This window comes from Rhodnius prolixus, unplaced genomic scaffold, assembly GCF_049639745.1.
Source record: "Rhodnius prolixus isolate KJV_2025 unplaced genomic scaffold, Rpr scaffold_1, whole genome shotgun sequence".
Classification (NCBI taxonomy): domain Eukaryota; kingdom Metazoa; phylum Arthropoda; class Insecta; order Hemiptera; family Reduviidae; genus Rhodnius; species Rhodnius prolixus.
The window spans coordinates 1,390,015-1,414,968 of record NW_027411581.1 but is presented as its reverse complement, the minus strand read 5'-3'; the positions used below and the strand labels follow the sequence as shown (position 1 = coordinate 1,414,968).

Sequence of the window (24,954 nt, the reverse complement as noted above, 5' to 3'; positions counted from 1 at the left end):
TTCATTTTTCTGCTAGCTGAACTCCAGTATCGGAGCTTCAAAATGGACGTCGAAAAATTATTTAGTGCTGTCTTTACTCATTATTTTTTATTATTTACTTTTAAACAATATTTTGTGTTTTAAATCGTGCTTACATTTATTTTCATGTGTATTTATTTGGTTTTTTTTTTCAATAAAATCATTACTAACCTAAGAGTAATCACTAGTTTTTCTTCTGTGGTTATAGGATTTCCATGACAATTTTTCCAGAGTTTTCTTAATTTTGACCTTATTTTTTCTAAAATATAGTCGAATGTGGGTGGACCCATCCTCACATATTCAAAAAAACGATCCGGATAATTTCTAAGTTCCTTATATAAATGGTGAAATTCGCCCAAAGTACTTCGTTTTTTATTTATGGGATGTACATGATATTTTCTAAAGCGTTTTTTCTTTAAAATATACCTTTTTGTTGCTGGTGAACATAAAAACTCTTCTTCACTACTCGGACATGTTGCATGTATCACAGCTCCGTTGTGCACACTAATCAGCGATTATATTTTCCTCTATCAGTTATCATCTCTGCTATCATCTATACTCACAGCTCCGTTGTAAACGTACCCTTAGGCTGCGACCGACTCTTACGATATAATTCAATGACGTAATATAATGATATAATGATAATGGCAATGATATAATTCAATAATTAACGACCTTATCGAGAAGAATGTGAGGGTGGTTTTACAATGGATCCCACCAACCATTGCAGCCTCAGCGGGATTGAGGAAGCTGACAGACTCGCTAAGCTGTCAGCAAATATGATACAGCCTGAAGGGTTCATTCCTTTTGAGACCACAAGACGAAGCTGCCGGGCAAAAGCCAGAAAGAGAACGAGGAGGAGCTGCACCCAAACGATGGGCTGTCTTGAGGGATAATGCGCTGCCAAATAACGTGCCTCGGAGCCGTGTTTTCGTTTGATCACCGGACATATTACCTGCAGGCACACTTAATTTGGATCGGGGTAGTTGACAACCCCGAACTGTGGGTTCTTTGCGAGGACGGGCCCATGACAGGAGATCATCTTTTTGAGTGTGAAGCCCTGTCCCAGTTGACTGGCGACATATACTGACGAGCTCTCTTCAAGAGCTAAAATTTATTGGGCTGCGAGACGTCTAATGGTAGAGCGCCAATGAGGAACGACATTAGGTGGGGAAAAAAAAAAATTCGCATTTTGGATTGAACTTGGGAAGTAGCTGCTGCTTCTACACACCGGAAATGTCCTATTAACTTCCTCTACAAATGTAATGAAAAAGTAGTTTTTAGAAAATCTGTCCAGTAAATCTATCTTGACGCTGGAGATTAGTGTCCAGTAACCGGAAGCAAGGAAGTCTGAAGGGTTTGTGTCCCAGATGTGCGGAAATAGTCAGCAAGTGAGTTCACGTATCGTCCAGATAATTGCGTACTTAGCGCAACTTTGCAAGTTTGTTTACCAAGACCTGCTTACATCGAGGGGGAGGAGGAGGTAAATAAACAAGATCATTCTGAAGGAGAGACACAATTTTTTCTTTATAATAAAATGTAGAAATAAATTATTATATATTTATAAGATGCATCGTGTGTAACCCATGAGCCAAGTGGCGCTGTTCCATCTTGGAAAATTACTTTCATAACGGCGCTACCATTGGTCGGAGGAAGTTTTAATAAAGCTGTAAGAAGAAGCGGAGAAACAACATTAATTGAATGGACCCTAAGAGATAGTATTTTCATTTTTATTGCTTGTTATGGGAAAGAGGGCCTGGTATCCAACTTGACAGATTAAAACTTTTGTTTTGTACACTAACCCCCAGAGCTGCCAACTGAAAAAAGTTAGTTTATACTTTTTATAGACCGCCCACAGCACACTAGATCGGTAGTTGGGACTTCGTCGCTCGCCTGAAATAATAGCATTATCTTACTTTAGTCTCCTTAATATATGGTAATGGTTCCAAAAGAATAATATAGATGTTATTACGTCATGGCTCCCATTCCAAGAAAACAGGTCTAACACCTACTCCTTACAGCAATTCTCCTTCCTGTAAGTGACCATATTTGGTCCCCTGGTCACTCTGGGATTCCGGATAACGAACTTGCTGACGTAACAGCAAAGGAAGGTGCTGCGATGATAACAATGACTCCTCAGCCCACATTATCCCTGTATCCTATCGACGTTGTCGTAGAACAGAGGTGGAGCAGTGGATTTTGGAAGAAACGTCGGGAACGGTAGAGATCCCGAGCTGACTGCCGTCAGGCTAAAGAAATTCTTGGCATGTCAAAAACGGCTATAGTTGGTTTTAGCAGGTCCCGGATCCGCCAGTTGGTTCAGGTTGGTTGAGTGGACATGCGAATTTAGCGTATTCATCTTTTCAAATGCGACCCAGTCGCCAATTTGCGCCTGGCTGTGGTGAGTCCAATGAGACTGTGCGGCACTTTGTAGGAGGTGTGCCCCCGTTTATTCTGAAAACTAGATTTCTCATATTCGGAAGGTCAAATGTCTCCCTACCGGAGATTGTAGCATCTGGTAATCTTTACCAGAACTCTCTAGGTTTATTCAGTGCACTGGGCGATTGAGTCGCCATGCTCCCTAGTGTCCTGTTACTACTTTATTAGTTTATTATATTAGCATCTGACAACCTTTAGCCGGATTTGTTGTTCTAAAGCCCCGGTATCTCTCATGAGCTGAGGGGTGGGCGGGGAACAATGGGCATTTTGGATTGCCTGCGTTCCTTCCCCTTCTAATACAATCTACAATCTACAAGTGACCATATTGTGCGGATTTTCAGTAAACTCGTAATATTAGCTACAAACTGAACTCACAGAAACAATAAATGGTTACGGTAGAATCGTGAATTCACAGGAAATGATCATTTTTACAGGAAGGCCTCCTAAAATCGCCTAAATCCTCTTAAAATCAAAATGTCCAGGTAAAAAAACGATTCAAATACAATTTATAAAAATATTTAATTGAGTTTTTAGTGTTGACCATTAAAAAAGTTCAGTTCAATTCATCTCCGAAAAAAAACTCGGAGGGGGGAATAGGAAATTAGAGATGGATCTGTACATTACAATAAAATGGCAGTTTAGAGGCATTCCTCCTCGTCAACTCTCTCACAGGCGCTCCAAATAGAAATTCCCTGGTAAAATTGTTTCAAATTAAAATGTAAATCCAGATGTGTGCAATAAATCGATGAAGCCAATTTTAAAGGAAATAAAACCATGGTACTTCCGGTATTGGGATTTTTATCGCCAAGTACTGTCAGGCTTCCTTCCTTTTTTACCTGTGACTCTCGCGCACGTGATTGCCAGTGCGGGATGCTGCGGGGGAGGTATCTTGAGATAACCTTTCCCTGGATAGCCTGAATAGCTAGCAGCTGTTAAGATTTCAGGTGTATTGGTTATTAGGGAGTTGTTAATCGGACAACTGGACCTGATCCCCTCAAAGGGGGGGGCCATCCGCAGAGCCTTGGTATGGCAGGAGTTGCAACTGGGATGTCGGACTACTTGCGCTCTCTGCGACATCTTTGGAGAGCCTGCGATCTCAGCTCTTCAATAATGAATGTTTGTAGCCGATCGGAACATCCCACAGAGTAACAATAAAATATCATCCTGCATTTCATCCCACATCTCCCTACAGTCACGATTTCCTGGGCAAGTTAAGAAAAGAAAAATGACAAAAGGTGAGGGAGATAATTAAATTGGGAAACAATCCCAGCTGTGGAAGAGGGATTAGAGCATTTCGACGGGGAGCTGGTGCTATTTGCATTGCAAACTAACCCGCAGCGCTCTTGGCAGTTCGCCCAAACCGGGTGTAATGAAGAGCTATCACAAGTATTATCTCCCTTATTTCGTACTTATCTCTCTTTGTTTGCCAATTATCTGCGGCTGATTGCGTGCAGACTAGTCTTGCAAGTAGTAGAAATTAGCTATGCGGTTAGCGTTTTGGTTTCCCACGCGGAGGTCTCGGGTTCGAATCCAGCTGCTGGCCCCTTAGATTTTTCTCTTCCTAGGAGGTTCTTACAGACAACACTGTCCGGTAATGGACAGTGTTGTCTGCAAACAAGAGAACACTGTCCGGAAGCCGGCAGAGCACTGAAAAAAGCTCCGGGCGCCAACAACCTCAGATGTTGATGCGCTTTAAAACATTACCAAAAGAAAAAAACCTAGTCTTGCAGTTCTGGACTGCAACAGCTAGAATGTGCAACCATCACATCAAGTGCTTATTGCTAGGGAACAGAAAATTAAGTGTCTCTGAAATCTGAAATTAACATGATTAAGTCTTGTCAAGAGATTTATCACTCATTTTCACCAAACATGGCAGTTTTACTAAATGTCAGTCGGCAGCTACTCCCGACAAAAGAAGTTTCTTCTTTCATTTCTTGGAACATTAGAGAAGTCGAAGACCAGGATTTAGAGCTTGGTTTGTAGAATTTGTTGCCTGCTACCTCAATTTGGACAACCGTTTTTTTTGGCCTGGTCGTTAGGTAACCGCCGTTACGCTTAGAACGTCTCAGAAATTCATCAGGTTCTCCTGCTTTCTCAGCTCTTCAATAATGAATGTTTGTAGCCGATCGGGATAGCCTATCGGGACTAACTAATCCCAAAAAAAAATCCCACAGAGTAACAATAAAATATCATCCTGCATTTCATCCCACATCTCCCGCAGTCATCACTTCCTGATCCTCTCAGGATCTCAGGTTTCGACCTGACATCACTTTCGTTGGACACCTCAAAAAACATCGTTACACTCCAAAAATAAATTCATAAAAAAATATTTCAAAATTAAATATTTTCAAGAAGTCGCTAAAAAGATTTTAAAAAGAAAAAAAAACAATATTTACGTTTAACGAAGTAGATGGCAACTAATTGTCCCTCCACCATTTCTAGCAAAATAAATACCAGGATGAAAATCCTGATACCCACGACAAACAAAAAAGGCAATTCCTGCTTTTTGTTTATTTTGTTTGGAATAAAACAGACGTAGAATAGGGTCCATGTTATGCCCCCCCAAAAAACAAATTAGGTCACTAGATAAGTATATTTATGGTGGTAGCTCTTTGAGAAAGAAAACAAAAAAAACAGAGCTGCTATCTATCGATCTGCGGAGCAATTAGGCGCACAAATCATAGTTTTGATACAATCAAAAATCACATGTGTACACTAACATGTTTTCCTGATACTGAAAAATTAGTGATTGGGAAATTTAATGAAAATAAGTAGATTTCTTATTTTTTTTTTTTTTTTTTTAATGATTTAAGGCGCGTCAACATCTACGGTTATTGGCGCCCGGAGCTTTTTTCAGTGCACTGCCGGCCTCCGGACAGTGTTCTCTCGTTACAGACAACACTGTCCATCACCGGACAGTGAGCTGTAAGAAGCTCCTAGGAAGAGAAAATCCAGGGGCCAGCAGCTGGATTCAAACCCGGGACCTCCGCGTGGGAGTCCAGTACACTAACAGCACAGCTAATCCCTTCCCTATTTCATAATTTGTACAATCTGAAAATAAAACATTCTTAGAGACGGATTATATCTCGCTCTACAATTAAACTTTTAGGTTTTTACTATAAATATGATAATTACCAGAGATATTACTTTTAAAAAGGAAATAGTCAAGGAATCAGTTGAAAAAAAAAATGCAAAATTTAATGAAGAATATCTCACAAAAAATTAAAAAACACGATATCACGGTTCTAATTTTTCTAGATCACTAAATAAAGGAACAATTATCAGAGACTATACGAGTCCCCAAACATAACAAAATTCCTGTATTTTCATTAGTTTGAGAGAGAACCGAACATTAGTAAATCATATCTCTACGATACTATGCAGTATGCACTACCATAGAGAACAAGCAGTCTCTATAGTGACATCAATATAAATCATTAAGATGGATCAGTTAGGCAGACAATTGAAGGTTAAATTTTAGTTCATCGTATGTGACATTGAATATTAAATACAATATCTCAGTTCTACTGCTATAGATCCGTCTTATAGCTACGCAATTATGGAGAATATCTGCCTCTTTTTACAGCTGGTATAACGATTAAATTTTAGGGTTAAATACATTGCTATGAGAAAATAAAAGAGCATACAACGCATTCTAGCAGCAACTGAGTAAACTACTCAGTATTTATTGATTGAAAATTGAAGATTGCACGTGTTCTTTGAGCATTTGACTACATATTTAATTTTCTAATTCAATTTTATTCAATTTCCATATTTAAGGGTACTTTAAGGCGGCATATCTTTGGGAGTATATATGTATATTTTTAAAAGTGGGCTAATAAGGTTTTCTTCTTAATCGTAATTCCTGGATGCACTTAGTTTCAATTTTAAGTAGGCAATATTAAAAAAAAAAAAAATACTCAATAAAATTAGGCGCCACGGTAGCCGAGCGGTTAGAGGCGAGGCCTGTGAAGCTAATATGTATTCTAGTAATGGGTTCGATTCCCGGTCTTAGGCCTTGGATTTTATTTAATGGTTAATATGAGAAATTTTTAGTAAAGCATGTTTGCTAGTCGCCTCCGTCCACGGCACCTAATTTAGTAGTTGGACGTAAAGCCCGCCTGAAGAAATAGGCGATTACTTTACTTTTTACTCAAAAAAAAAATCTAAAAACCTGTCCCTCAGGGACCTCTTAAAAATATTTTTCTGGAATAAAATTACAAGTAAAACTGACGTTTATTTAGCGTAGAAAGAAGAAGTTAGAGGAGTTCATAGCTGGATTGGTTTTTGGAAAAATTACTGTAAAAAAAAGCTCGCACTACAGGTCATTCCAATTTCCTTAAAGCTCAGAATTTTTGAGCCTCGTTCTGAGATTAATAATAGTAACACTCTTTCCACTAAACTGACCCTTTGGCAGTAACCCTATAACCTCTCACTACTTTACATGAGTGGGCAAATGAACTTACAAGACTTATAAGTGGATGACATCGTTGAAGCCATTTTCAAGACAATCTCCGGAACTAAGTGGTATCTGTATCCGGTTAGAGGGGATGTTAGGGGGAGGGAGAGGATGTAGTGAGTACTGCAGCAAGGTGATCAATGTGGCATGGAGATTCGTCAACAATTACAGTTCATACGACCACACAACGCCTTCCATTTCCGGCCATACAGCTCCATCTGTCGGACTGGACTTGACACTTGTCTAAAATACATTACGTTTAGCCGATGTATCACTGTAGTGGTCCATATTCTACAGCATCACCCTGACCGCAGTATACGTAGAAGAGACAAGCTACTCTCGATTGTCCTGGACAGTCTGGCAAGGAAGTATTGACCTGTTACAACCTGCAAGAGCATGGTGAGTTGTGTGTTTATCAGTGCACCAGCTGTGTACTTGCTAATTAATGCCACAGCTGGGCCCTGACGTCATAAATCTCACCGTATTAGCACTTCGTTACTTCACTTTGCACTTTACAATTTATATGTCTGCTGTGCAGTATTCACATTGTGCAGTTAATTCGATTTACGCTGCAGCATGGTAAGACACAGTAGTGCATTGCTTACTGATTCCACCAAATTAGAAAGAAGTATTCAACCACGTCATGTTTTGGAAATTTTGTTTTATTTTAATGTAATTAAATACACTCACATTTATTATAATAAATATAGTTATAAATCATATTGTGTACCTGTCTTGAGGTTCTCTAACTCCAAAAAAGTATTTATTGAATTTGTATGTGAGTGAACCCGATCTCAAAAAGGCCTTGCAATAAGTTCAAATTTATATTTTTCCTAAAGTGTGCCACGGGACAGAGCGAGGAAAACCCACGGTCGGAAAACTTCTATCCTTCATTTGCGATTTTTCACGGCAAATTTTATCTCAAACAACTTTGCAGGGAAATACAATGAAGGTTCCTTCTGACAGAGAGGTGGTTAGAGCTGTTCCCAAACCGGATTGTATTGCTCCTAACGGGAGATGATGTCACATGACGATTGAATGGCACAACCGGAAGTGGAAATTCCTCGGGATTTTCTGCGATTTTCTTGAAAACGGTTTAAACCATTCTTTTTTTTCTTTTTCTTTTTTTTTTAGAACCAAGTGCACTGATTGCCTTCAATTGTACATCAACTGCAGCACACACTTCGTCAATTAAGCTGTTACCCTACTTCCCTGGACATTTTGGATATGAGCATTTTGGCGAAGCTTTGGGTCATTATTTCCTAAAAAAAAAGAATCATTTAATTAAAATGAATCAAATTGACGTTTCGTACAAATTCAAACACTAATAAAGGTTTCTGAATTAGAGCGGTAACCGTTACAATCAGAAAACGTTCTAAGAAATTTTCAAGGTCAGATTTTGGAAATTTAATTTTGACAAAAAGGTTGGGATTGGCTTCTCTCTCTACTGCAGTGCCACATCTATCATTGGAATGTAGACATTTGTTATCCGTGTGGCTGAGAATAAAGTAACTTCCGAGCTTGGAAAAAATAGTTTTACCGGAAATCGAAATTCTTGCAGATTTCCACGATTTGATTGGAACTTTTAGGTCATGTATATACATACGTATATAAGAGGATTGCACTTCAAGGCCGTGGGGCTATAAGGATAATTGTAGGTCTATTAACCGGCCACTGCAGGCTCAGAAAACACACGCATGGGCCCGCAGATGGTAGCCTTTGTAGGTTCTGTCAGGAAGAGGAGGAAACGGCACTGCACGTGTTGTGTCAGTGTGAGGGGCTTGTCTGGCTAAGGATGTTACTTCTCGGGGGAGGTGAAAACCAAGGCCGGTGAGCTTTACCCAATTAAGAGTCTGATTAAACGGACGGGTCTGGAGGGTGTGCTTTAGAGTCACAATAGATCCAAAAGGATCTTGAGGCCGCCCTAATCTAATCTAATCTAAAAGGACTGCAGCGGAAGATAGCTTAAAAACATGCATCTAATGTGCCGTATGTTCTCTTAACCTCATAAGATGCATTTCCGGTGGAAGTTTAACACGATCGCTAGTTGCGTAAGAGAAGGTAAAAACCGAGTTCAAAAATATTCTAATGGGTTTTTATTTCATTCTACAGCTTTAGGTACTTATATAAATGCAGAGGTTCATAAGAAATGCATAATGCATTTGAAAATGTCATTGTTGAGAAAAAAAAGAAAAAGAAAAGTTAGAAAAGATGCTAGAAATACGATAGAAAGATACTACAGTGTGGAGCTCTATTGTTGTCTGCTAGTATTTTTGAAGAACATATGAAGAGAGAATGATTAAAAGCTCGGAGATAGGAGGAAGCGTCAGTATGAGGAGTGGGGGGTGGAACTGCTGTAATGAAAGCAGTGGAGGGGGGTGCGACCAGGGGCACATTGTGTGGAGCTCCTATCCCAGGTAGGGCGCCTCATTGTTCTACACGCAGAGAGCGCTCTATCGCTCACAGTGCCCCACTAATCACAATGCTACCAACTTTCTGCCCTCTTACTGCTCACACCAGCCCAGCTGGTATTGTGAATATAGAGGTCAGGGTGACCAACCACTGCTCACATAATCTGTTGCTCAAGGCAACTTTTACATGTAAGCCATTCATGCTGCACTGATGTTCCACTTATTGAATATTCATCACTAAAACGATTCAGTACTAAATAATAACATTCTAATAGGCCAAATTAAAATAATACCATTAAATTATCGTAATGTTTAGGTTTATTTGCTTTTAATGTGGAAATATATAGCCCAATTTAAGTTGTGCATTGCTTTAAAAACGTGTAAACCGAATTTAAACTAAATAGATGAATGGAACTTGATAATCTCAAATAGTCGCGATATCAATTAGCGTACAGGAAGTGAATATTACGTCACAAAGCAGTACTTCCAGAACTCTTGGTTGGATTTGTAAAGACCAATCCACTGCCCCCGACTGTTTACGTTCTTCAGTCAATGTTTACCACCTGGTTACAAGAGCGGAAAAGTTTCCGTTTGCGACCAAAACTTAGTTTCCGTTCTGATATCGATTTATAAATTAATATTTTAATACTGATTTCCTTCTTGACAGACTTATTAGGTATAATTGTGATTTTTCTTTTTAAATTTTTTAATGCAAAATTTTTTGAATGCCCAAAGTATCGGTTTGTTATTGTTTGCTAGCGTTACCATAGCAACTACTTTTTATTTTAGGTTATGTTTTTTTAGCGAACTCTGAACTGAAAACAAACATTGAATAAAATTAGTTTAAATTTTAATTATTGATCCCTTCCGAACTATTTCTTCAATTATCTCTGTTCCGAGTATCAAGTGATGTAATAATGACGTAATCGTCAAAACATGTGCGTCACAGTGAGTTGGAGCTTTTTATTGCCTGCCGTCTTTCCGAATACTCACAAAAATTGCATACATCTTTAAAAGAGAAAATACAAATATCATAACGAGATAAATGGAAAGAATTCCCCAAAATGAATTTTTGTTTTGTATAAAAAATAAAAATACAAAATTAACCAATTAGACTGAACAACAATGCCGTTGAATGAAATAATTTTTTTGTTTCTATTCTGTTTGCAGGGGGGAATTGCCCCCCCCTGAGGGCCAAGGTTGGTATCGCAAGTTTTTCACTTATCATTTCCAGTCTATCTTCCTAGTACACCGAAGGGAATGCCACCAAATATTGTTTTGAATGTTAACTCTGCTTCTCTACTCCGCCCAATACCTGAAGATTGGGGCTGTTATTGGGACCCTTTGATTGCTTAAAGGTACGTGACATCATGGCTTTTCGGCCAATCAAGTGAAAGACAAACAACGAGCAACTTCTAGTGAGCTTGGGTCATGTACACACTCCTTAGACTTGTGATAATCTTTGAAAAGATGGATCGATTTCAGATAGTACAGTTTTTACTTCCAACCTCACAAAAGCCTATGTACATCTAGTCCAATGTTGTTTGGATAAGAATAGTGCACACCCATTGTTTTTAGTGGGTAAAATGGTTGGATAGCCTTGGTTATAAATAAATTAGATGGGCTAAACAAAATAGTAATTGGCCAGATCATTTATCCCATATCGGACGAAACTAGAGGCAAAGGGAAAATCACGATCTTGAAGAGCTGTACCGAGAGCCTTCTAAATCTATCAAGAACGAAATGCTAAGATTCGCTCGCCAAGTGTGTAGGATGGAGCCAACCTCAAGGGGTATCTTGCGGTGGCATAGGAAATTCACGATCTTGAAGATCTGTACCAAGAGCCTTCTAAATCTGTCAAGCATAAAATGCTAAGATTCACTCGCCGAGTGTCTAGGATAGAACCAACCTCGCTGGCGAGGAGTACCCTGCGGTAGCATAGGAGAGAGTTCACCCTAAACTCAAGAACCGACCATTGCATTTCAGATTCCGATGCAGTGGTCTCCAAGTCTACTCACAGGTTTTACAAACAGTCTGCGGTCTTTTTTATACCACATTATATGGGTTCACAGGGATTTGCAGAAGTCTCATCAAGTTCTAGAATCTCCCAGTCCTTGACAATAAGAGAGAGACCAAATAGCAAGAAAACTGATAATATTATAGCATCCTGTGGGATAACTTTGAACAAGAGATTCAATATAGAGGGTGATACTCTTGATCCAGCGCTGGGAGAACAAGTTGAAAGAGAAGAAAAAGAGAAGAGTTGATTTATCTGTGTACAAGAATGGTAGTCGCTGGCCCTCAGGGCTTTGGAAAATATCCCCATAAATCTGGGATTTACAGTTCATCCCTACGACTGTAATAGAGTGGCCTCCTTACTTCAGGAGATATGATCATTGTCTACCCACAGTCCCAACGTATCTGCAAAAATTCTGTGTAAATAGACTGTTTACATCAAAACAAAATAAATGTAATGTCTAAAACTGCTAGAGCCACATGTCTTAAGCGGCAACTCTAGGAACTGAGTTTAATTACACTCATTCAATTACTGAAATTGAAATTACATTTAATAAATTTGATTAAAAAAAAAAAAATAGAGTGAAACTCACACGACCTAACTGTAATTGTATCTAAATTGAATTTATTGTATCTATTGAATCTAACTGTAATTTTTGAGGTTCTAACGAATGTATTTCCCCAAAATCCCAGTGTTTTAAAACATTACGTAGATTGGAAAACTGCAGCGGAAGTCCCTTTAAAGCGAACCTACCGTCCCCGACCGTCCGCAGAATCCCATAAGCAACTAGAAAAATAAGTCAAATAGAATGGCCATGTACGTAATGAACGTCGAAGATTAAAGATCATGTAGGCAGTAAAAGGAAACACCTGTTCAGTATAGTGTTACTTCCGGGTTTAGAGATTTTGATCGCCAAGTTACCCACATCGTGTCCAAAATCGTAAACTAAAATTTCTGATGCCTACGATTTTATGAATTATTTTACACGTTGTACTGACGCACAAAACACACACGAAGACATTTTTTTTTTCAGACTCAGAAAAGCTCAAAACGGATTTCCGGTAAAAAAAACTAGAAATCAAAAAATTTGACATGACAGCTGGGAAAAAAAAATAGCTCATTAAAAGAAAACTATTTTCAATATTTTCCATGTTCCGAAATAAAACAATCATAGATAAGTAATAACAAAAAAATTAACGAATAAATATTCACTTTAAAAAAAAGGGAAAAGTCTGTAGAGCAAAATGTAAACAAACTGAAACACGAACAATGGCGAACCAGCTGATTCAAAACAAATTATAATAAAATTAAAATGGCATTTAAGCTTACTGCCTGCAAATAATTGAAATAAATTAACCCTGGCCGCGCGCAAGACTGGCGCCTGATACACCCTAGGCTAAGGCAGCCTCACTAATGGAGTGACCATGATTTAAAAATAATAAATAGCAAATTTTTATCATAAATTACTTTATTTATTTTTTTTTAAATCATTAATTCATTTAACAAAAGCAGCGCTATTTTTTATTTCTTTCTTTTCTTTTTTGTCGAATCAAAATTTAATGAAAATAAACGATGGTTGTCGGTCCATCCATTTGCAGCTCAGTTTTGTGAACTAAGGCGGAAAAGCGATGGTAATTTATTATTCAGATAGCAGCGCAACCTAGCTGCACGGTTCAGATTTAATGAGCACTTAGTTCCTGTAACTGCCCACCTGGCTGTGCTCAAACTGACTTACAATTCATTTCTACTTATGTGTACTAAAAATATATACAGGGTGTTCAGCATAAGACTACGGTAACTTTGGGAGGCGATTCAGGGCATCATTTGCAACAAAAAATTCCATATAAACTATGGCTCGATTCGGCTCCGTTTTGTAAATATTTTTAATTTTATGTTTTTTCAAGGTGTTACTACTTTTTAGCAAAAAGTTGTCTATATTTCTCAAACTATTAAAGCTACAGCTATTTTAATAAACTCATTAGAAAGAAGGTTAAATTTCCTTTTAAATAAGCTAATTTGTATTCCAAAATAATAATATTAAGTATTTTACTTTGTGGCCCAAACATAAGGAATAGCAAGTTTCTAATTTCTTCCAAAAACTTTGACTTCATTTTTCTCAAAAACATTTTATATGAAAAAACCATGCACTATTCAGGAAAAACATCTACATACGATCACCTTTCGAACGGTATACAATAATTAGGGTTATGTTAAAAATTGATGCAGAAATCTGTGATTAATTGCAAAAAAGTAGGCCTCAAAACAGCGTCGGCATTATGAAAGGAATTCACCTACCATAAGAATATAACTGATCAGAATCATCAAATCCAGTACGATTTTTTGCAAACGTGTAATTTAATAAGCGTTCGGAACACCCTATCAGGAAAACATCTAGAATATTCCCGCCTAGCTACTCCACTAGCTATTCCAATCTACGAAATCGTAGATGTATAACATATCGCGATATTCAATATTCGAATACGCTGGCATAATGATAGCAAAATGACAACTAAATATCTAATGAAAATGTAGACTTTAAACTATCTTTTCTTCTTCTTGTATTTATTTGTTTTTATAAGCCGTATTAGGATAAAACATGTCAGTTTTTAACTTGGAGATTAGAGCGATAAGTAAGTTCTCGGTTTATTCATTAGCTCTTCACAACCTGTTAATTCCAAAAGTTTATTGAGTAGTTCAAGAAAATGTGTGATTTATTCGCATTATTTGGCATATTTCTTTAATTAACTAAAGAATAACACACAGATCTAAACTCGTTCAACGAAAATCCTTTCTTTCGAAATTGGTACCTAACACTCATTTAACATCATATTCATTTTTCTTCTTTTTATTTTATTTTATTATTTATAATGTAAATTTTATATTTTTGAATATAGTTCTTAAATTAATTAATTATTAAATTACACGTTTGTAAAAAATCGCACTGGATTTGATGATTCTGATCAGTTATATTCTTATGGTAGGTGAATTCCTTTCATAATGCCGACGCTGTTTTGAGGCCCACTTTTTTGCAATTAATCACAGATTTCTGCATCAATTTTAACATAACCCTAATTATTGTATACCGTTCGAAAGGTGATCGTATGTAGATGTTTTTCCTGAATAGTGCACGGTTTTTTCATATAAAATGTTTTTGAGAAAAATGAAGTCAAAGTTTTTGGAAGAAATTAGAAACTTGCTATTTCCTATGTTTGGGCCACAAAGTAAAATACTTAATATTATTATTTTCAAATATAAATTAGCTTATTTAAAAGGAAATTTAACCTTCTTTCTAATGAGCTTATTAAAATAGCTGTAGCTTTAATAGTTTGAGAAATATAGACAACCTTTTGCTAAATAGTAGTAACACCTTGAAAAAACATAAAATTAAAAATATCTATAAAACAGAGCCGAATCGAGCCATAGTTTATATGGAATTTTTTGTTGCAAATGATGCCCAGAATCGCCTCCCGAAGTTACCGTAGTCTTATGCTGAACACCCTGTATATATATATTTAAAATTAATAAATAAAAATAATAACGGTCACATTGATAATTATGCTCACTGGTCCATGAAAGGAATCTGCTAATGACCTCTAAATCCGAAAAGATGAACTGACAGCGTGAATAAGAACAGAACAATCCCAGCATCTTATTTCTGTTTGGCCACTACCGTCCTTTATGGTTCTAATTCTTTATGGTTGAAATTGGTGATTAGGTGATTATTTTTAATTTGTAATATGGTGCAGACGATGATACCAGACATTACACCGAATTGGTAAGCTAAAGCGAATCCTCTTAACCTGTCCTTCCACCTAAAATTTCATTATATGAACTTTTTGGGGATAATGTTCCCAAGTTGAAGAGGAAATATTTTTTTGAGGTTTTCAATGAAAATCTCCAAAGGCTGATTTCGTTCCAAACTTTATTTTCTGTTCCGTAGCGATACGCAAATCAAATATCTAATTAGAAGTCTCTAAAACGTTTTAGATGACAAGCCATCTGAGCGAAATGATGAATACAATTTTTATGACGTAGGCATGACATTGGGTGGAGATCTGTGGATAGAAAAATTGCAGTTCCGCCCTCCGATTAACAATTAATCCCTACAAATTTATTGTAAGATTTTTTTCCAGCAGTTATATTCCTGGTTTATAGAATGGAGTACACTGCTGTTAGATAGGATCAAACTGTGGTTAGCTTTAAAGGATAACGATTACCCAGAAATAACATGGATTATAAATCACTCTGTAAGCTATTTGTTGAAGCAAACTTTGCAACACAAAAGGCACCGGAACACGGCACTTCTAAGGCAACGCTAGGATGATGAACGACCTGACAAGGTTTATGCATTAACTTCTGCATACCTCGGGCCTGTGCACAAGATTTAGGATGGTAAGGGTGGATAAATGGAATTACTTATTGTACTTTTCTGTGAACCACAGATATTTGCAGCTGCACGATAATGGATACTGTTTCTGATGTTTCTGTTTGTGAATCTGTGTACCTGCGCCAGCCAATCAAGGCATCATTCATTAAAATCTCTAATTGCAGGTTCAGGATTTGGAGCTGAATGCAAAGTTTGAGGTTCCAGAGATTCCGAGGTTTCATTTTTGAGGTACCTGAAATTTTGAGGCGATCTCAAAGCTGTTAGCAATTAAAGAAAGTAAAAATGATATGTTGGCAGAATGTTACTATTGGACTGAGACGGGACAAAGTCCTCGTTGCCCACAGCTCCTCGGGATCCATACATCTACCCCCCCCCCCGAAGACCACAAAGAAAATCAGTATTGAACACTCACACGACTTTTCCCATACTTTACGCCACCACACTTAACAGTTAATCCTGTAACACACATATAGAAACCAAATCCGCACCCCAAGCCAAAATCCGTCAGGAGATGAATCTCCCACTCTCTACAAAAGAAGCTGAGCATAATCAGCGCCATTACAGTTGAAAGAGAGACAGTAACCCAAGAACGTAGTAGATAACTGCCAGGTGACCTCATCAGAGAATCGTCCATCAACGGCGCCGTCCCAAGGCTTGCCTGCTCCACCATCGGACATGCCTTTAATTAATTATCGGCCTCTCCTCGGGCTATCCCCGCCTAGACACTAGTTTCTTTTTTTTGCCACCGTCACTTCGAACACCTACTTCTTGTACTGGACGGCAATCGGCACTAACCAAGGCATACTTCACCTCTTTACAGATGAACGCCTTAACGACACGTATCTTTTTCTACAAATCAAGAACACATTTAATTAAAACCTGCAAAGATTAATTTTCTACCATTGGATTTTGGTTAAAGATTTACTGCCACAATGGTGACAATGTTGAGGCTTGCCTCAGCATGAGCAGTAAATAGATAGCATGCAAATGTTCACGGGTTTCTTCTTAAGGCATACTGTCGTTTCCTGAAGAAGCTGGGCTAGGATATAGATGGAAGACTCACCAGTTCAGCTCCTTACTGGACCTGCGATGCCGTTGTTAAAGTAGGAAACACTCGTGGCTCCTACAGACTCTAAAATGTAATTAAATACACAGGTCTGGGAGGGGGTATTCTGACAGGTGGGTACCGAATGTCCGACACCCTCCTTTTTGCTGGCAGCAAAGTATAATACAGAAAAAAGGTAGGAGAAATCCAATCACTTAACACACTAAAGGATGTAGGAGAACAACAATGTTCATTTTAATTAAATCTAATCACAAGTAAAACTATATCCTTTTCTTGCGATCGTCTCTACGATATTGACCGCTAAGCGTTTTCCTCAAACAAACACAGACTAGGTGTTTATTTTCTCTTCAAACAATCACCAGGATTGATTTAGAAGAAATATATCGTATTGATTGAATGTCGGACCAGACTGTACCTTTCTTTTAATCTAACTAGATAAACTAAGCAGTGCTACCAACTGTTTACAATCTCTTGTGGCCACCCCCTTCGCCCCAGGGGGAAAAAAAATTCTAGTTTTAACACTCATACGACTCAGTCAGTCTTAGTCTACCCAAAAATGATTAATCAAACTCTTAATTATGGATAGAAATGCGAAAAAAGTCAGGAATGTAAACAACACACGTGCTAGAACGAATACAATCAGCACTTCCATAACCTTTTTACTTGTAACATTTGACCAAGAAAATTCACATAAACGGAGCTCTTTGCGAGGGGTGAAATACAACGGAAGTACCTATTGCCGACAGAAGATGCATGAGTTCGAAAAGTGTAACCCGAACTTCGACTTGGAAAGTCGGCTGTGCTCTAATATTTTCTTGGCTAACTCAAGGCTTTTTTTTTGTTTGAACTTGGACATTACGTCTTATGTAACAGAATCAGCTGTTTTCTTGAAAGAAATCAGATTTTTTTAGGTAGCTCCTTCACTTTTAGAAAAATAACTGTATTCGATACACCGTGATATCGAGTTCGATATTATATCGGTAGAAGTTGGAAGGATGCCTCCAGGAGAAGATACTCAATAGCTGCTGTACAGCCCCCCACAACTCCAAATTGGACCAAAATTAGCAGGCATCTCAGGCTAGAGAACTAAGCTATTATCTCTTACATGGCCACCAATTAGTTACGTAAGTGAAGGGAGAAAATTTCAGATTATCAGAAGCACAAATAAGTCAAACAAATTCACTAAATGTTATAGAACTGAAGTTGTTGTAACGGATCTACTTAGCACTTACCTGTACTTGACAACATTCTCCAAAAGACGTTCGTTATCCGAAGAGAGTGAAATTGGCCAGGCGATCTGCAGCAATGAATCCCTGATGAACACATCCCAGGCAGTGAACTGGGGATGCTGATGTGATTCCACTACTCGTTCAGATCGAACTAGTCGACCTCGAGGTCGACGGCTGATTACACCGCGCCTCATGCTCGCTTCCATTCCTGTAAAAACATTTCATTAGACTGCAATGTGAGCTTCTTTTTAAATAAGATTTATTTTTTCTTACTTTTTACAAATCGTCGGTCTGAACTGTTCATCCTTTTCTTTCCAATCAGAAAAGTCTTCCGTCCACTCCGAACTACCATATCTTTTGCTGTTCAAGATATATTGTTTCAAGTGTGAGGTTCAAGATATAATCAGGCGGGAAATAACATTTACCTTTTTTTTTTAATCACTGTACTATTTTGTAGAACAGAGAATTAATTTCAAGCAGATACTCTAAAAGAATTTCCTTCTTCCATAGCTAACTAGAGTCCTGGGTAAATACGTGCAAATAAGCAGAGAAGTTAGGTTACCTTAGAAGATAATTGTCAGGTTAGCAGAACTAGACAATACAACTATGCTACTCCATTGTACTGGAGAGATTTTCAAGTCAGGTGAATTATACAATTAAAATTACAAACTAAACTTAAAAGAGGCCCAATAACATATTTACTAGCATACTTAGTGGAAAGGAAACTGGCCCAAGGCGCCGCGGTAGCCGAGCGGTTAGAGGCGAGACCAGCGAAGCTAATTGTGGTACTGGGTTCGATTCCCGGTCTTAGGCCTTGGATTTTATTTAATGGTCAATAAAAGAAATTTACAGTAAAGTATGTTTGCTAGTCGCCTCCGTCCACGACACCTAATTTGGTAGTTGGACGTAAAGCCCACCTGAAAAAATAGGCAATTACTTTACTTTTAGGCAACTGGCCCTCTTGTATACTTCCGAAGAGATCTTGGTATGATAAGACCATGTTGCAAGTTATCTCCATGGACCTAGTAAAGAAAAGATGCTTTATACCTTCAAGGGAGGTGTTACAATATGCCTCCTAGGTTACAATGCTTTAAGGGACAGGATCTGTCCAATTTAATGCAATTACAAGAATAAATAAGAGGGGCATTTGACAATGTAGACTACGGGTTATTATGGGAGAAACTTATTAAATTGGGAGTAGGTTCTAGAATTACTAATATCCTGATAAGCCTGTATAATAATGTAAAAATGTCTGTGGTTACTTCTGACGACCAAACCGATGATATTAGCGTTTCCTCAGGGGTTTTGCAAGGGGAACCCCTGTCACCCTTGCTTTTTAGTCTCTACATCTCAGATCTGGTTGATTTCTTCAAGTCCAGAAATGCCTCTTTAGTGACAATAGATAATATGTAATAACAAGATTTTGTTGCTGTTTTTTGCTGATGATGTGATGATTTTTGCTAATTCAATTATTGATGTGCAAGAGAAACTTTCTGTCCTAGAAGAACACTGCAAAATTAACTCGCTATCTGTAAATGTAAGCAAAACTAAGGTGGTTCATTTTTCAAAAAGTACTCGTGCTAAGAAGATTAGTAATAAAAAATAGTACAGTTGAAATTGTGAATTCTATTATTTATTTAGGTGTTCTTTTTTGCTCATCTGGCAAATTTTACCAAACGTTAAACAATAATAAATAAGAGGATTTGCTGAGTGCTCAGTTACTGGATACCCATGTGGATATACCGGGTTAGAAGATCGAACAGCTGGCCCTTAGGTTTTCTGTTCCTAGTTTTGCTTCTTACAGCTCACTGTTCGGAGATGGATAGTCTTGCTACCAGAGTGCACTAAAAACAGCTACAGGCGTTAATAAACTCAGTTGTTGACGCGCCTTAAATTTAAATAAATAACCTTCCCTAGCCCTGAGTAACTGTGTGTATTGTCACAGTGTTTGTGGATGAACGTGTTGTTAGGCTGGAATTCCCTCAGGGATACCAGGTTCGCTAAAGAAGTGGCTAATCCACTCCCGTCGCTGGAATATAAGAGAGGAAATCAGAAGTTATAAAACAACTGCAGGTTTTTTTTGTAAAGATAAGATGTGTATTGTGCATTCAACGATACAATCTGAGGGTGACTCTGCCAGTTCGTGCATCCACGAACATGAGGATATCCTTGGCCACAAAAACATCGTGCTTGGTCTCGTTCAGCGTGGCATCACATTTGACGTCTTGCACTGTATAGAACCTCTTACCATTCTTACCGTCACAGATCTGCAAATTGTAGCAACTCTTGACCAATTCATCAGCTCGACTGCTCGAGATGAATACATCGTCAATGTTGTTGCAAAACAGTTGTTCCTCTTTGTAGTAATGCAGATATGGGTGTTTCGGCATTATCATCGGCACTCTCCACAAGTTGCAGCCGGAGTTCAAATCCTGGGCGATTAAATTGTACAAAGGTGATGTCTCCAACTGAATGATAACGTTGTCGTGTTTGTAGATCCAAGCATTTTCCAAGAACATGACCGCACCGTTGATGACTATCTTGCCGGTCTCTCTCTCGCAGATAGTTACCCGGTCAGTAGCACCGCATTCGAGGAACAAACTGCTGAAATATTCCTCACCTAATGCAATCAACAACTGATTATTCAGCAACAGTTTACAGATTTTAAAATCCACACAAACTCGATATATCAACTTAGCCTGATCATTGTACACATCGATCTTGCTCACATTGTAACAAATGTACACTGTTTCAGCATCACATATTGCTGAAATGATTTGATATTTGTTGACTTTCAGCAGACAACTTTTCGTCTTCAATTGCCAAGCAAATACAACATCTTTGTTGCAATAGTAGAAGGTATCTCTGATCAGGCACTTACCTGTGGGTTCCAGTCTGAGCTCATGGTCTAGAAAGTAGATCCGATCCAAGGTATTTGAACAAGTCATCGTGCCATTACCATCCACACGCAGTACATAGGACAAGACGTACTTGAAATCCACTAATCTATAGACCACTATCCTGGTCCGACAGATGACAACCACGAAGACCGTGTTGGTCAGCCAATAGTTGGCGATGTCACCCTCCAAAGGCAGATTGCTGAGGTGCTCCAAACAATTATCGCTCAATCTGTACACGTCCACGTTTCCATCGTTGTACACGATCAACGTCGTGTTGTCATACACCGTTTGGTGCAGCCTCCTGCCGACGATGGTGAACTCCTTGAAAATGTTGTTCTTCCAGTTGTAAACAGTTTTCTTGAAATTCAAGAAACATTTCTTCCAATCACAAGTACAGGGAAGCCATTCTGCAATGCATACATTCCCAATAACTGTACATTCTTAATCCCTTAATGATAATTTCTCTTTCTACTAATTGAGGAGGTACTGCGATCGCATCCTATTTCCTAAATTTCCATAGAAGACACTCCTAGCACACATATAATGTGCCTAGCGCCGGCAGAGTAGTTGATGTGCACAACTATTTGGGTTTAGCGAACCAACAAACTTTAGCTCATCACAAGTCAAGGGGTCATGCAACTGGAAGAATGAATGGGTCGCGAACTCCCAAGGTACCAGACCAAACCACTCGGAATAAGTACCCTTTCCTGAATAAGGCCGGCTGGGCATGGCTTTGTTTATCAGACTCCAAGTTTCCTAATTTGCTGGCACCTCTCTCAATCTGAGACTTTCCTATGGAGCCCCTGGGTTGTCTCCACATGTCGAAGAGGCTCATCCTCTAAGAAGGCACTGTGAGAGGCTAGTTTCTAGCATTCGCTCCCCTGGCATTTCACAGCCACCGAGAGATCCCTGCTACAGGCTCCCGTCTCTCTCTAGAACATCCCGGAAGAGCCTAGTTGTAATCTCTCTACCCACTCTTATTCCAAACCTTTCCCCCCGTCTTACTTTCTCTCTTTGTAATGATTAATGGTTTGTTTACTCTAGTGTAGAAGAACTTATTTTAAATTGGATTTCTTTAAAAGAAAAATTCTGCATTTATTTGTAATGATTCTTTTGGTACAAGGACAAAACTTTATTCTAATAGTATTTGTAACATTTAATAATTCTTTAAAGGTTAGCTAATTGTAAAAAGTTGTTCAGCAACTTTTTAACGAATCAGTAATTACTGATTCGTTCAGTCCAGAACAGGGATTACGAACTGATAAAAATTATTTTAAAAATTACGATTTATAAACTCCAAAATTGGCGACTTCGCCACTCACACTATTTCTAGTCAGCTATAGGAGTAATTAGTGGTGGCGTTGGTTTTAATTGCTGGGTGGTGGGTGTGGGGGGCCCCTTAATTTAATATAAAATAAGAAAACTAACAGAAATATAGTATTTTTCTCTTATCAAAAAAGACAGTCTAACTCTGCCCAACTTTTAAAAATGTTTCCTAAAAATACTCGTACTAACAAACTTTACAACAAATTATTCTAGTTTTGCAATGCGTCAGTATTAAGTTGGCATTACAACACAGACGTTCACATAGTGCCACCATTGTAAACAAACATGGTGGAATGGCAAATATTTTATCCGCGGGATACTTTCATTAACTGAACAAGGAAATAGTGACTTAACAACTACTATATAGTGTATAATGTATAGTGTATGTGAACCAACATACTATCGTGTATGGTAGACGGAAATTGTGGAGTAATAGTTTAAAGGATTAAAGTATAATTTGGTCAGAGTCAGGTAACCAAAAACATTACAATTTTTTAATGATTAATGTCTTGGTAATAAAAACCAAAAGATCTCTAAAACTCAATTTCTGAACAGCGACCGAATAGTAATACTTCCTCAAATACGTAAAAGAACTGTTATCAAGTAGGAAGGTTAACAGAATGTTTATACACAGTTTATTAAATTTATACTCACTTATGATATTATAATCCCAGTCATGAAATTTAACATTTCGCTGGTTACAAAAGTGTTTCCAGACTGCATTGCAATTGTTGATCATATTAAACCAAGTTCGACTCACTAAACTACAGTTCAATATTTCATTCAAATTCAAACGGTACAGCACTTGGTCTGCAATCTCCTCTGGTAAGTAAGTTAACATATCCATCTTTGTCATTTTTAAACACCAGCCATAGGCGAGAAACTCATAAAGTAAAACCAATTTCTAAATACACAGATTGAAATAGCGACAATTAGAAAAATTCACTTCTAATTTGAGGTTAGCCTTTCATATTTATTCACTAATTCTAAAATCATTAGTTAATATAAAATCTACTTAAAACTAGTTACAATCTCACTGCTTTAATCTCACATCTCCAATCGGAATATTTTGGAGACATGTGTGCCCCATCACATGTTTTGTAAAAATAAGTACTGCATTAGTCAAATTCACAACTTTCTTTTGTTGGTTTATTTTATTTTGTTCTGACGTTTATTTAGGCCTTGAGCACACAGAAAGCGGTCAGTCGCGACGGGCAGCAGTCGTCGCGGAGGTCTGCGATATGGGGACGTCACACAGGACGTGATTCTTTTGTTAGAGCGGTCCAGTTCGGTAGCTTTCTTCTTGAGAAGTAGTACTGCGTTTTCTAGTATTGAAGCTATTACAGAACTAATGCTATTTGTTAATAGCTCTATCCTTTACATTTACATATTCATCACTTCAGCATTATTTTTTCTCCATCTTCATCTGCAGGGGTTATCCGGTATTTTCTCTTTGCCCACTTCATGGCCCTGACCATTCCGGCCTTGACACTCGCCTTCGCGCGCTCATAATACGTGTAATAATTATAATCAAACTATCAGTGTCTAGTGGGCGGACTGTAGCTGATGACGTAGTGACACCGTAAGCCACTCCCTCGCCAATAAAATCACAGTTATCCAGTGCTCTTTCTTTAAATGATCTAGATTTTACTTTCTTTCACTTCAGGAAAATATTTCGTTAACTTTTTTTATTCTTCATTACATTAGAAGTATGAAACCGGAAATATAATGTTCAAAACATGTTTATTTTGGACATTTTTACGATATCAATTTTTATTGCATTATTCGATAATTTATCAAATACCTATGGGGGAAAAATTAGTAAAAAAAATTTAAATAGTATTTTTCCTAGAAATAATTACCAAAAACGATTCGCTAATCTCATTGGCGAACGGTATGTATGAAGTAGGCGGACTGTAGCTGATGACGTAGTGACACCGTAAGCCACTCCCTCGCCAATAAAATCACAGTTATCCAGTGCTCTTTCTTTAAATGATCTAGATTTTACTTTCTTTCACTTCAGGAAAATATTTCGTTAACTTTTTTTATTCTTCATTACATTAGAAGTATGAAACCGGAAATATAATGTTCAAAACATGTTTATTTTGGACATTTTTACGATATCAATTTTTATTGCATTATTCGATAATTTATCAAATACCTATGGGGGAAAAATTAGTAAAAAAAATTTAAATAGTATTTTTCCTAGAAATAATTACCAAAAACGATTCGCTAATCTCATTGGCGAACGGTATGTATGAAGTAGGCGGACTGTAGCTGATGACGTAGTGACACCGTAAGCCACTCCCTCGCCAATAAAATCACAGTTATCCAGTGCTCTTTCTTTAAATGATCTAGATTTTACTTTCTTTCACTTCAGGAAAATATTTCGTTAACTTTTTTTATTCTTCATTACATTAGAAGTATGAAACCGGAAATATAATGTTCAAAACATGTTTATTTTGGACATTTTTACGATATCAATTTTTATTGCATTATTCGATAATTTATCAAATACCTATGGGGGAAAAATTAGTAAAAAAAATTTAAATAGTATTTTTCCTAGAAATAATTACCAAAAACGATTCGCTAATCTCATTAGCGAACGGTATGTATGAAGTAGGCAGGCTGTAGCCGATGACGTAGTGGCACCGTAAGCCACTCCCTCGCCAATAAAATCACAGTTATCCAGTGCTCTTTCT

General features: G+C 37.8%; 1 protein-coding gene and 1 long non-coding RNA gene across 4 annotated transcripts in view; one reads left to right on the top strand and one right to left on the bottom strand.

Moving 5' to 3' along the window:
- LOC141452258 (GTPase-activating Rap/Ran-GAP domain-like protein 3) overlaps nt 1–24,954 on the bottom strand; it is a 387,611-nt gene that overhangs the window by 308,682 nt on the left and 53,975 nt on the right. For 2 of the 3 annotated variants that reach the window (XM_074124265.1, XM_074124241.1), the window contains exon 2: nt 18,030–18,234. In XM_074124265.1, the coding sequence (XP_073980366.1) occupies nt 18,030–18,232 (203 nt within the window). In that variant the 5' untranslated portion in view covers nt 18,233–18,234. Of the gene's footprint in view, nt 1–18,029; nt 18,235–22,906; nt 23,342–24,954 lie in introns of those variants that run through there. The other variant, XM_074124223.1, reaches the window with a different exon arrangement.
- LOC141452583 (uncharacterized) overlaps nt 22,534–24,954 on the top strand; it is a 50,939-nt gene continuing 48,518 nt past the window's right edge. The window contains exon 1 of the long non-coding RNA XR_012457472.1: nt 22,534–22,723. This is a non-coding gene — a long non-coding RNA (uncharacterized lncRNA). The remainder of the gene's footprint in view (nt 22,724–24,954) is intronic.